Below are 14,470 nucleotides of genomic sequence, written 5' to 3'. Positions count from 1 at the left end.
ATTAGGACCTTGGTTGCGCTGTGATTAGTAAAGTAGCACAAGTCAAAGTTAATCAAACCACGATAGCCATCGATTTTAAATTGCACATCAGTAATGTGAAAGTCACATTACAGTTTGATAAGCATTGTGACTTGCATTGCCTATTAGCCAACTAACGCTATAGCTAACGACTACATAGCACTAGATGCTGGCTAAACAGCCACGTCATTACCTAAGGTTAATTAGCTAGTCTAGCTATTGTACGTAAAACAATATTGGCTAGCTAGCCGATCAGGTAAAACAGATGTGTAAACTCTGACGTTAACATCCCAGATAACCTATTATAATACAAATTAATATCTTTATATCAAAAAATATAGGACAACTCATGCGACTTGTTTATATGGATAGGTAACGTTAGTGTAAAGTCAGAACAACGACCGCTACCCATAATCCGTGGCATTATCATTTTCAATTTTACCAGTCATGTAAGGTAGAGTTGTCATGAGAATTACCTCGGTTAATTAATCCTCTATCATTAATCTTTTTAGTGATACGAGTAGGCCTTATTTATTGCATTTCAGTAATTTCTCTCAATTTCCCCAAATTAATTAACAAATAATTAGTAATGCGAACCTAATAAGAACTTATATGTTTTCTTAAGTTAATAATAATGGTGTCGATTTCAAATGGGAAAATTTCGGAATGCTTGCTTTCTAGAATTGCATAGACGGAGTATTGCTTGTAAATAGCAGTCTGTGTCTCATGCCAACCCACATGTACAGTTTTTTTATTGGTCCCATTCCTTACTGACAAATATGGGGACCGCTAAATTGAAAAGCTTGCCATTCAATGCTTTAGTACCTACTCATATCCAATTATTTGGAAAATTTCAGGTTTAAGACGCTGAGTGACAAATCGAAGGAGGCCAAAATAAAGAAGAATCAGAGGTACAGTATGCACTGGGTAGTTTCCTATCCAAGCAGATTTGGCTCTGCAGGAAGAAACGATCAAAAGAAATAATATGTTTTTACAGTGCTGTTTTGTTCAGTGCTCATTTTCATTGTTGCACCTTTTCCATAAAATCTGTCTGATGTGTTTTACCACAGGAGGGAAGACAATCTTCCACATTTTTCAGCTGGAGTAGAACTACTGAGCCGGTATGTTTAGAACTACAACATCTCTTAAATGTTGAACCATTATACCGCATTTCAGAGACCGCAAAACATGAAATAATGGGTTGTATAGGTTCCAGTCATTATTTGTCACATGTCTTAAACATAATCGAACAGACTCATTAATAATGCTTTGCCTTTATTATTGTCCTCTTCACCAAAAACCGAAATGACTTTCATTTTTCTCAGACTTGCTACAAAAGTACTGCATGATTGTTGTTTATGAAATTACTGTACTTGCATTATTTATGTGCTAAGCAGATGTATTTGGTTAGGAGCAAATTACGTACCATTTGGATATGGTCTCATCTTTGGATTTCCTTGCCATGCTACCTCACTCTTTGAATGTTTGCCTCTCCTGGTTTTGCATGAACTTGGAATTTCCATGGTCATTGTTGGTTGGCGATGACATGCTCTTTTGTTGCCTACTCTGGGGGGGAAAAAGTACACTTTTGTGATGGTGCTGGGAAATTTGTAGATATATAATTTATACTTTATGGCATATTTATTTGTCTTTGTATGTGCACTTGGAGCAGCAGAAGTGCTGATCCAGCTTGTGCAGGTTTCCCTGAGACAGTGAGCAGATGGGGCCTCATTACCTCCCTTGCATAGTGAAATTCTGAGATACTCTGACATCAGCATTTGTTTTGGGCCAGTGTTAACTGGCACATGGTTACTCTGACATCAGCATTTGTTTTGGGCCAGTGTTAACTGGCACATGGTTTCTCTGACATCAGCATTTGTTTTGGGCCAGTGTTAACTGGCACATGGTTACTCTGACATCAGCATTTGTTTTGGGCCAGTGTTAACTGGCACATGGTTACTCTGACATCAGCATTTGTTTTGGGCCAGTGTTAACTGGCACATGGTGTCGAGATGTAAGAATCCACAAGAAGATGTGAAACTGAAAGTGTTTTCTCAGAGTAGAAGGCCTTACTGGTCATTTGCCATAAAGTGAGAGTTTCCACTGTGACACTATTCAATTTCAAAACGCTTAAAAGTTTTTCGTCATTCAAGTCTTGGTGAGCTACTGTGTGCATATACATTTGTGAATATAGAGAAGAGATACACTTAGGGCAATTGTGTAAAATTGTTCCAGATGAAACCTTGGTAATCAAACCTTAGGAATCAACTGTCCATTCACATTTGAGTAAATCTGAAATGGAAATAGCTTGAAACTTTCCGAATACTTTTCAAATATGCACCTGCAGTGGTTGGTTATCAAGTAAAATATACATAAATTGAAAAGTGGCATTAGAGTAGTACATATGTTTGCTTATCAAGGTGCTTCAATTTGAATCTTCTGGTTTCTGTCAGTATTTAATCTGTTTTTTAATCATGGCGGACATAAATCATTGGTTGCAGCATTGCTGTATTTAATACTAATGTGGGAGGCTGATTACACTTTGTAGATGATTCCCAATGCTTCGGAAATAGTGCTAAAGGGCTTTAGCAGAGGAACACCAAGATCTCTTTCTCTCTCTTTTTATATAAGGTCTTATGTAAGTTAACTACAGTAAATAGTGTCCCTAACTGTACTCATGTATCATGTATAGCAGCTTTGTTGTGTAACTAAGACCAGCTCCTGTGTTACTTAAGAAGCTCCTGAGCTGATGTGCTTTTGCTTTGTTTCACAGGTATGAGGACACTTGGGTGACTCTCCACAAAAAAACCAAAGAATGTGCGAAAGCAGCAGAGGTGTGTATTCTTCATAATCTGTGCCTTTCACACCTCTTGTGACAGTTCACACAGAAGATGCACACACAATGACAGCAAGGATTAAGGGTCTAATTTGTGTTGAACACGTTCATGAAATGAAAATGTAAGTGAAATAGAGGCTGTTAATTCTGCATTTGAAACGTTTATTGGTACTGTCAGGGTTTAGGCCAAACTCTGAGTTTAGCAATATTTTTATTTATAACTTTGATTTGCTTAACACATAGCCTTGTACAGTTTGCGTTGACCCAATCATACAGATTGATGTATTTAAAAATATATTATATGGCATAATTTATTTATTTTTTTCAGTTTTGTTCATGACACAGCAGAAATGCACCGTATGTTATATATTACCGTAATCTTGGTTTATACTGTAACTCACTGTTTGTGGGGGCAGGGCAGGCTGGACTTTGAGCCAAGCTGCTTAGGATCACTCCGGTTGTATTGACCGTAAATTCAGTTCTTAAAGGCCAAGAGTGGAAAATAATTTCCCTTTTACCCACTAGTGTTGTGTCTAGAATGCAGATGACCCTGTACACATTTACTCATGTTTGTGCAGTACATCTCTGCCAGATGAAGAGTATGTGACGTGTGACTTACAGTATGAATATCTTAAATGTCAACAGTCATTTAAAGACATGTTAATCCAATAATATTCTGTAAGATTCATAAAAACGAAGAGAAGTAAATACAATGCTTTTATCTCAGTGAGAAACCTGTATTTCCAAAACAAGTTTTAAGGGAAATCATTTTCCCATTGACTTTTGAATCACAGGATTCAGATTCTGTCAGGACGTGTTTAGGACCCGGGTAGTGGTGGTAACCCTGTCTTTCACTCGCTTGGCCAGGCAGCTGACGGGGAGGTGGTCATGCTGTCCGGCCGTGTGTAGGACCTGGGTAACGGGTAGTGGTGGTAACCCTGTCTTTCACTCGCTTGGCCAGGCAGCTGACGGGGAGGTGGTCATGCTGTCAGGCCGTGTTTAGGACCTGGGTAACGGGTAGTGGTGGTAACCCTGTCTTTCACTCGCTTGGCCAGGCAGCTGATGGGGAGGTGGTCATGCTGTCAGGCCATGTTTAGGACCTGGGTAACGGGTAGTTGTGGTAACCCTGTCTTTCACTCGCTTGGCCAGGCAGCTGACGGGGAGGTGGTCATGCTGTCAGGCCGTGTTTAGGACCTGGGTAACGGGTAGTGGTGGTAACCCTGTCTTTCACTCGCTTGGCCAGGCAGCTGATGGGGAGGTGGTCATGCTGTCAGGCCATGTTTAGGACCTGGGTAACGGGTAGTTGTGGTAACCCTGTCTTTCACTCGCTTGGCCAGGCAGCTGACGGGGAGGTGGTCATGCTGTCCGCCCATTGGGAGAGGAGACGGGCAGCACTGGTGGAGCTACAGGAACAGCTACAGCAGGTCCCTGCCTTCCTCACTGATCTGGAGTCCATGACATCACGCATTGGTGAGTCTCAGCATTGTGTATGGGTGAGTCCCAGCCTTGTGTGAGGGAGTCTCAGCATTATGTATGGGTGAGTCTCAGCCTTGTGTATGGAGGAGTCTCAGCATTATGTATGGGTGAGTCAGCCTTGTGTATGGGTGAGTCTCAGCCCTGTGTATGGGTGAATCTCAGCATTGTGTATGGGTGAGTTTCAGCCTTGTGTGCGGGTGAGTCAGCCTTATGTATGGGTGAGTCTCAGCATTGTGTATGCGGGAGTCTCAGCATTGTGTATGGGGGAGTCTCAGCCTCAGGTATATGTGAGTCCCTTTTGGTGAGTTTCAGACTGCCTGCCTTGGAGAGTTGCCAAGGCAAAACAAGTTGTGCTTTAATTAAGGTGCATTATTTATTTGGAGACACCATTATTATCCAGAGTAATTTTCAAGCATTAAAAATATAATATAACTATTCCCAACCTGGACCATGACTCTATGGTCCAGTTCTGCCTGTTACATGGGTAGGGCTTCAGCCTGCTCCAGCAGAGTGGTGGCTGTGTGTTAAATGTGCCAGAGACAATAAGGAAGGTGTGAAGGTGAGTGCTTTATACAGGAAGCCCCGGGGTTCATATGGAATGCGTCATATTTTTTCTGTTCTGTATAAAGGATTTTTCATGTTTGGGTTGCTGCTCTGCTGTAGTAGCTGGCTGTGTTCTGATAGGAGACTCTTTCGACCGTGAGAGACCCCTCCAAGCGGTGGCTTGCTCTTGCTGGCGGTGCTGTCTGGCCCAGATTGATGGGAGGGACCATCACAGCTGCCTCGCACCAATCCAGACTGGCACTACCGGTGGGGGTTTGCACAGAATTAGACGCACTCCAAAAAGCATCAAGTCATCTCCTGCTATTTTATCTCTCCTGTTTACTTTATTAGCCAATGCCAGCTGGGAAGAGCTTTTTCTGTTGCGGTTTAAAACATGCACCGATAACATGGCAAAAATCTACTGCGTTTATGCGTTCGTCCATTCTGTCCACAGTGTGACAAATGTATGGGGGATATTCAGTCCTCTGACTGTATGCTTGATTAGTCAAATTTTTGAGAAGGGTTTGTGTTCAAATCAAACGCTCGACAGACATTCTTCCAGGAGTGGTTCGCTCTTTGATGTTTCTGTTGGAGAGTCTCTGTCTGACATCACAGGCCCAGCAGACTGGGGAACTTAGTGTGACAAAAGCAGATATGAGGCTGTGTTTTTAATCACGCTTCACTGTGTTGTCCTCACAGTCAAGCAGCCGTGTAGTGTAGTGCTGGGCCCCTGGGGTTTACTCCAGAAAGCTGTGGATTTTAATCATTGGTCAGTGCTCGATGCGAATATGTACTCCTAAGTAGAACACTTTCGGAGCATCCCAATTAGTTGATGTGGTCCTACGTTGTTTTTCCAGTTAGCACACCAATTTTCAGGGCAAATACTCCTAAGATGGGAGCACTGTCCTGTAGAGCTCTGTTGGCAGTGCTGTTGTGCCACAGCACCAGTCCAGTCCAGTCCAGCTGCGTACAGTAAGTGGATATTTAACCATTGACCTAACCCTGATGAACACATGTACTCTGACCTGTGTAAGCTACCATGGCTACTGGGGTCCACTGAGCAAATCAATAAATTAATATGTTTCCAGAGATGGTCATGGATAGTGGAGTTATAGTTAATAATTTTAAAAAGGGTCATTGGAGCGCACATCGGTTTTAGTTTATGTATAATTGCAGGAGGGGGGGTTCTGGGTCACTGATTAATTCTGCAAAACATGTGTAACTCCAGGAAGCTGCCTCAGAATATTTAAGAGTAAATGCTGTGTGGAAACCCCAACATGTCTGTCCTTAAAGGCTCCCTGCAAATGTGCAAGCAATCCTCCTCACCCGCTGTATTTGGTCCAATTTTAGGAGCCCAAACCTGAAAGATAATGCCAGTGCAATTTTAACATTGAATTAAAAATTATTCCTAATACCAAATACTGCAGTGATAGGCATTTGTGGTCGTGGACATCTACAATCATGAAGGTTTCGCATGTTGCTGTGAACTTGCAGCTGGTTGTTATTTGTGATTCAGGGTCCCCTCCAATATTCCAGTGGGCTGCTCTAACACGTGCACCTTTTGAAAGATTTGACAAACAGATTTTACAAGAAAACCCCACCAAAAACATGGTATGACAAAGTAAACTATTTGCCTTCAGTTTATAGAAATGTTATGGTTGCTGCAGTGCTTGCTTTCTCCACTAGATAAATTAACAAGTTTCCTATGTCTTGAAAAATTTCAGAAAACATGGAATGGCCTTCAGTTCTATACTTGTTTTTAAAATAGAATTGCAGGGCACTTGTTGAACAGAGCCACATAATGCATTGCAGCTGCATACATCAACCTAAATCAGAGGGCCGATTTCTAGAAGTTACCCTGGATGGAAGACCACAAAGCTTTATCATTTCCCAAAGTAAAGCATTTATATAAAATGGAGACCATTACATATAATTTAGTAACACTTCCCCTTCTTTGTTTATTGCATATTGCTTTGGTTTAGCATTGCCAAACTACTGATTGATCTGTTCCATGCCATGGACTTTTTGTGTGCTGCAGTTTAAGCAAAGTGTCCTAATAATTTAATGAAATAAAATTTAAACTGGGGTTTGACTGCCCTATCTGCGTTTAACAGTAGTTGTGCCTAAAAAAGTCCAGTTAGCATGAAGTGTGGAGAGTGGATTTGCTTTGCCATACCACACATTCCCCATCAATGCTGAGGGGTTGGGTGCTTTGCCTTTTTTGGGAAGATGTGCGTTGCGTGTCTGTGGGCAGATGCTTCACTGACAGCCAGGTGAGTTGCTGTCTGTGAAACATCTACTTCTCAGAGACGCACTGCTACTGTGATTTTGTCGCTGCTGTGTTTCTGGTGTCTGCTGGTTTTAGTATAGGTGATTTAAGAGCTGGGTCCCACTCCTAAAATGTCCCTCGGGATGAATAAAGTATCTATCTATCTATCTATCTATCTATCTATCTATCTATCTATCTATCTATCTATCTATCTATCTCAGATCTGTTAGACCGGGCCCCTCACCCCTTTGGTTTTAATGAATGACAAATGATTTGCTCTTGCACCTCTTTTTCTGATGTGCTTGTTAAATACAATTAATTCGTTTATTGTATTATATTGTACTGGTTTCAGCTTGGGGGTGGTTCTTCCCACTGTCTTTTGGTCATATATGATTACCTTGTTGCACAGTGGATCAGTCTGAAGCCAAGTGCAACTACACTAAACTGTCACTAGGGGGCAGCCCACCCTACCGCTTTTTCAGTTTCAGGTTTAACTGGTAGATGTGGTGTGCCAGTGCCACCCCGCTTGTGCCTGTTGTCATGGGAAGATAAATCTAAAGATTTAAAAAGGGTTCATCAAGAAAGTGCTCTCAAGCTGCAGCGCGGCCTCTGTGATTGTGGGCCTTTAATCAGGATATTTTCAGTGTGGCTGCTGACCAGAGCTTCCTGCCAAGTGGGATCTAACCCCTCAATTTCCCTATGCCCGTGTGAGGCACACTGGTGAAAGACACTTCACTTCTCTAATTAGGCTAAAGCATAGCATAGAGACTGACTGACTGACTGGGGGAGAGGAAAGCATACCAGCCTTGATATTATTATTATTATTATTATTATTATTATTATTAATATTATTAATATTGCCATAACTACTGTTACTATTGCTATTGTTATTGATGTAGTATGTCAAATACAGTGTCTGAAGATGCTCTAACACTGAATTATTGTAACCAATCCATTTTCAGAAGAGGTACACAAAGACTAATGTTCCTTGTGACAGGAAAGGAAACAAACTGATCAAATGGCAGTGACATGAAATGGAGTGATTTAGAGCTGGAAAAGACTGAACAGAGAGTCAGATCAAATCTCAAATCTCCTTTCATATTCACAGTATGAGCAAAAGCCACATTGTGGCAAATCTGTCCGATGTTTGTGTGCTGTATTTGTATCGGTTTGTTGTGCAGTGCCTGCTGTACCCCTGACCTCTGACCCTGTCCCGCAGCACACCTGGAGGGTGACTTTGAGGAGATGGAGAGCCGTATGCTGGTCCTGGAGGACCTGTGCAGCCAGTGTGAGCAGCAGCGCGTCAAACACTACCAGATGCTGCAGCTGGAGAACTATAAGAAGAAGAAGAGGTAACACAGCGCCACCTCCTAGAATAGCAGTGTCAGTTAGCGCTAGTTGTAGCTATTTGGCTAACGCAAAGGAAAACGCCAACATTTTGGGCAATATACCTGTTTTCGGACTTACCCAGACTGGCTCAATTTCCATGTTAGCGTAACGTGTTTGAAATACATGTGCGTGAAAAATTTAAACGTGATACTTTTTTTCCGCCACGTTTATTTCAAATACACATGATACCTCGTGCAAATAAGACCACTTCGGAGTTTCTGTAAGGTTTATTTATTCACTTTAAAGGAGGTAGGCTACTGACTCCTATAGTCCTTTAGGCTTAAAGTCTTTATGCTAAGCTAACATGTTATGCTAACATGGAAACTGAGCCCGTGAATACACAAAAATTAAATCCAACATCTCGTCTTAAGTCTGGGTAAGTCGGAAAAAAAGGTATATTTGCCAAAATATTGGTGTTTTCCTTTAAAGAGCATTAGAAACAAGTGTTGAATGCAAATAGCACATAATTAAGTACAAAAATATGGCAGAAAGCACAAACTGGCCAACCCATCAGTGACTTTTTAGTGGTTGCAGAATCTGATGCCCGTACAAAGGAATTAAAATGTGTCAATGATTCAATAAAATGTAGAATAATTCTTTGCATATCCAAATTCCAGATTGCAGTGATCATTTGGGCTGCTAATGTTATTTATTTTTTCACATTTTGTGTGACCACAGTGTCTCAGTGCAGCTGGCTCATCCGCTCCCTGCAGAGAGGAGCAGCCCCATTCACTTTTATTTGTTACTGTGAATGGCGCAGATTAGAATCTGAACAGGATAGGAACAGTGTGGGAATGACGGTGGATGCTGTGGAACGGGGTTGCATTCAGATCGTCTCTGAAGCAGGGAAAGGCTTTGCCGGAGCTGAACCTCTGCCGTGGCTGGGGCAGTGGGGTGGTAGAGAACTGAAGAAATGAGAACGCAGTTGTGGGGTCTGGGCAAATGCTTGCAATTACGAGGCAGAACTGACAGCAGTCGTGTGGCCCTGAGGTTAATCCCTCTAATCCCCTTTACTGACTGGCTACAGTCTCCGTCCCCTCACTCTGTGGCTAACCTGCTGTAAAGGGATTTCCATTGTACTAATTAATTGCAGGAAGACTAATTCACAAGAGAACTGTCTGCCTGTCTCTTTCCCCCTCACCCATTGCGTTTATCTCTTTCCTCGGTCAATTTTCTCATTTCAGCTCCCTTTATTGGAATGACAAATATGCTTTTGTTTTTCCCTAGGCCTTACAAGTCGAACAATGCCCTGTCACAGGAAAATAATAACCAATTTCTAGTAGTTTGTAATGTAATGTGTTAAAATAACATTTTAATCAGGTGGAGCAGAAAGGAATAGCAGTAAAATGTAGAAAAAATTATACACAAAACAGAGTCAGGAAAAGGTCATGGTTAGAAATGTGACTTTGTCACAAAAACAGTGGTGAGGCAGCTCAGATTATTTTCTGAGGAGGATAGGTAGTTTATGTACAGGGCTTATGAGTGTCTGTTATTTTGGCTAAGTAACACAGCTCTTACTTCCATATATTTCTCAAACTATGAACAAATTAGCAATATAATATTTGCTGTGGTTTGCTCATATTTAAGGTCAAATGTATATGGTCTGTGGTGCAGTGTATATGGTCTTCTGGAAGCAATCCAATTTGATTTTTGCTAAGTGTTTGTGGTTGTTACAAAAGTCAAGAAGTCTTGTATTTATAATGCCTCGTAAAACCTTCTGCAGATTTCTGCGTGAGCACACATACGTACACACACACACGCACACACATGCACACACATATACGTGTAACTTAGTAGCTGTTAGAGTCAAATCTGTGTGTCCTCTTAGAAATTGACGTTAGTAGTTATGCACTCCTTGTCAGGAGAGCACACACTGAAGACCAGAGGAGTAGTTTTAGCACCTCCTGCTTTTTGTGCTCTGTCTCAGAATCTCTTTGGTATTCTCTCTGCACCATTACCTTTTCTGCTCTGGAGGGCTTGCTGTTTTTAAAACTGAGAGCTCTTGGTCTGTCACTTAATGCACCAACGTTTTTAGTTTGATATGGTGAACCACACATTCAGTTGACCAGTGGATTGCATTGATTGGCTAATTCCAATGGCACACTTCTCAGTTTATCTTTCTGTTTTTCTAACTCTTGTGTTCTCTCTCTCTCTCTCTCTCTCTCTCTCTCTCTCTGTGTGTCTCTTTCTCTCTCGTGAGACAGAGTGATCACTCCCTTCTGGAAATTTCACAGCTAAAAATAGCATGGGAAAGGAGTGAAGAGATTGTGTCTGGAGGGCTGAAGGCAGGAGTAGTGTGTGTCATGGTGGCACTTAAATAAAGAGATGTGTGACTGAGTGCCAGGCTCGGTCAGGGCACAACCAGAGGATGCCCTGCATGGCCATAGAGTATAGCTATCCAGCATTAAAACAGACTGTACAAATACATTCAGCATATCATGAATAATGCAGCTCAGATTAACAATGAGCTGTATCTGTCACAATGTGAACACATATTTCCATGTATTTATGCATATGCAAACCCTGCACGTCGAAAATGACATTTCAGCTCTGTCCGTAGTCATGTGACCAGCGCCCCGCTTGAGCAGAGCGCAGAGTCCTGCAGGAGCGACCCGGGAGCATCCGAGTGTTACTTAAAGAAAAGTGGGTCATGCCTTCATGCTAATGCCACTCCGCTGCATCCAGACCTTTCCCTGCATCTGCTCAGTCATCCACACCACAGCGGCCCCTCCTGAGTTCTGTAATCTGCTGAGAAATAGCCGGGGGCTAGTCATTTACATACTGCCTGAGGCCCTTTGCATATCAAATCTCCTATTTTTAAAACAGAGGTTTGTCTTCAATGAGAGATCCAGGCCCTTTGAAGGTCTGGCTGTGTTGAATGGTCTGATTCCAGCCCTGTTGTGCCCATTAGAGGCCCAGACTGAAGAGAGCTTCCTTCTTTTCTGGATGGCACAGAAACAGAATGCAGGGCTGAACTGAAATGCTTTCATTTCAAAGTATCAAGGCCAGTGGTCTGAATTCCCCTGCCTTCTCTGTGCTGTTTGAGCTTCTCAGGGCATCACACTGTGCCTAATAGGTGTGGAGGGAGGGTTCTGTGGGGGAATAAGACCCAGGACAGAGTCTCTTAATGGATGTTTACCTGCCGTGAGCTTGGTGCATCCAACAACGCTTTCCTCAAGGTTCACTTTCCTTTACTGGACTTGCAGAGATTTGAATTTACATGCACTAGATACATTTGGTGTTCGATGACAGCCTGAGATGACCAGAGAACAGCCCAGGGCCGCCAGTCCATCATCCTGTGTGCCCTCCCCCTGTGTGCCATTATGCACTGTTTTCACAGTACTGCTCACTTTTATAGCTCAGCGCTAACTGCTGCTGGTCAGCTGATGATGCTCTGCAGAAGTGAATCGTGAGCATGTGTTCCAGCTTAAAAAAAACTTTGTTTACCATCCATCGGGAGATGCATTCCATTTGTGAATGTGAAACGTTTTTAGTGGTTTTCAGTTGTTTAGAGCAGATTTCTCCTATGATGCATTGCTGTGTTTTATGAGAGTGTACCATAGGGCGCTCTTTCATGGTCTATCTCTCCCGAAGCTGGCTGTGTTTTAGCACATCTTACTGGTTCAGAGTCCTTTCGCTTGACAGCATTTCTCTGATATTGCATCATATTTTCTGCCTTTCGGATAATGCGTGTTGTACAATAGTTGCCTTTTTTTAATGGGATGCCCCTTGAGAAGTGATCTTTGATGATTGTTTAGTATTCCTCATTGGGTACTGGCCTTGATTCTAACTGACATACACAGTTAATCAGTCTGGACTCTTGTCTTGCTTGTTGTTGAATACTGCTCTGGATTTGACTTTTTGGGACATTTTCTTGTGCAAGAAGCATCTAGTTGAGTGGATATTACAGTGTGCTTTTGGACCTAGAACAAAACTTCTGTGAATCCATTGAGATGAATAAAAAGTAATTAATTAATGAAGTAAAGTAATAATGTTTACATGCGTAGTAGCACAATCACCGCATATACTTTACTGAGGACATGGATCTGTATTAGGGATATACAGAGATCCTGTATCCTGCATAAGCAGAGGATCCATGTGACCGAGGCAAGGGAAATGTGAGTGCGCGTTCATCCCGGTGCCTGCATTCACATCACCCTTATTAGCATGATAGCCTCGGGCCAGTGTAGCCCAGTGTTAAAGTGTGTTTCTACAGTAGGACACAGATTACTCTGAGCTAATAAGCTTCATTTGACCCTTCTGACTCACTTCTCTTGGAGTTTATTAATTTTCCCCCGCAGCAGCCTCGGGGCTTCGAGTGTTTATCCCTGAGAATGATTGCAAATTGAGCTCGGAGCGCCGGTGCGCCCTGCTGAAGCCGTCGGAGTTCACCAAGGCTGCCATGCCACAGTGCGGGGATGCCATGGGAACGTGTCTCAGGGGTCGAGAGGTTAAATTAACTGTGTTTGGTCGATGGTTTTCTTGGGTAACTTTGCCTTGGTGCGAGGCGGTCCTCTATCCACTGCTGTGAACGGATTTGTGGAACATAAGCTAGATTTACAGCTTTTTTTATCCTTAGGATAATGGTATGAGATTAAACCATCTGACGTCTTTAAGTGGACACTGATAGCAAATTTCACATTTCAAAGTTGATAATGTATGTGGCTCTGTGTGGTTTTAAGTGTACATTTCACAGTTCCTGCAATCTCTATAAAAGATGACAGTTCAAGGAACACAATTATGAAAAAACAAAATGTTCACTCAATTTTTAAAATGGCTGCAATATGTGTTTTTATTGAAAAAGGAAATCTTGGTGTTTATGAGCCAGCCTTGCAGCATGTTTGTAACTGAAGGGCCTGCTGTAATTTGGGCAGGCCCACTAACTGAAGCCCATATGAACCCTGTACATGAACTGCACAGAAAGTGCTTGAACACACAAACATTATTGGAACTCATTTAATGGAAAAAAAAACAAAAAAACATTTTGATTTGGTTAATCAGTTTGCTTAATCAGTCAAAACATTTTGTATTCATTTTTGAATAATACATTTTTCCCAGAAATTGTGATTCCAAGCTTTTTATTATGCTAACACATATGATGGTAAAGTCAACTTATTTCAGTTTTTGTCAGTACCCAACAAATTTAACGTGTTGCCAGACAAGACTGGCTGTTTCCATTGCTTTTCAGACAATTTGTATGTACTGAGCTGTTGGTGACTATCATGGATACCAACACTATGATGTGTTAGGATTTTAAATTGTGTAATCCATAGAGGCTGAACTTCTTTCCCCTGTACGGGCGAGGAAAACCTCTTTTTGTGAGCCACCTAGTACAGAGTGGTTTTGCATGCTTTAATAATGAGTATTTTAGCAGTATAGTGCATCATTGATATATTTATCCATTACTTTATTAAATGTGTTTGACATCAACATCTGACATCAAACCATGTGTTCATTCATTCAGTCATTTTGTTGTGTATCCATTCAACCATATATTAAATAAAGTGAAGTGAAATAGAAATAAATCTTCCAGTGAGGGGAATATTGTACTTTTTCATATTTTCCTTGTTCATTGAAGAAAATGCTGGTCTGTTGAATTGGTGTTGGTTCCTTTCTCATTTACTGACATGCTTACCTGCCGTTCTCTGTAGTGTTTCTGTGGGATGAGGAGGACTGGGGGCTGTTAGAGAAATACTCCTCCTGACACACATGAGGAAACATCAATCAGCACAACAGTGGTTTAATGTAAACAGTAAAATAACTTGACGTAATACATAAAACCACAATGAGACCAAGAACAATAGACAAATACAAAAATCATTTGATGTTCAATCACTTCCCATTCAGTTAGGATGCTTTAGTTTGAACTTTTACGCTGGACTATTAGCATTTTAAACCGCACCTCATGGGGAATGCAAGTGCATAGAAATAGATAATAA

The 14,470-nt window shown here is 41.7% G+C and overlaps 1 protein-coding gene across 3 annotated transcripts in view; it reads left to right on the top strand.

The window, feature by feature from the left end:
• Positions 1 to 14,470, top strand: part of dtnbp1a (dystrobrevin binding protein 1a) — a 50,505-nt gene that overhangs the window by 558 nt on the left and 35,477 nt on the right. For 2 of the 3 annotated variants that reach the window (XM_061254282.1, XM_061254273.1), the window contains exons 2-6: positions 876 to 929; positions 1,089 to 1,139; positions 2,792 to 2,852; positions 4,192 to 4,324; positions 8,362 to 8,494. In XM_061254282.1, coding sequence (XP_061110266.1) covers positions 876 to 929; positions 1,089 to 1,139; positions 2,792 to 2,852; positions 4,192 to 4,324; positions 8,362 to 8,494 — 432 coding nt within the window. The remainder of the gene's footprint in view (positions 1 to 875; positions 930 to 1,088; positions 1,140 to 2,791; positions 2,853 to 4,191; positions 4,325 to 8,361; positions 8,495 to 14,470) is intronic. The other variant, XM_061254290.1, reaches the window with a different exon arrangement.

Source organism: Conger conger, chromosome 1, assembly GCF_963514075.1.
Source record: "Conger conger chromosome 1, fConCon1.1, whole genome shotgun sequence".
NCBI classification, from domain to species: domain Eukaryota; kingdom Metazoa; phylum Chordata; class Actinopteri; order Anguilliformes; family Congridae; genus Conger; species Conger conger.
This window is presented reverse-complemented; position numbering and strand designations above follow the sequence as displayed.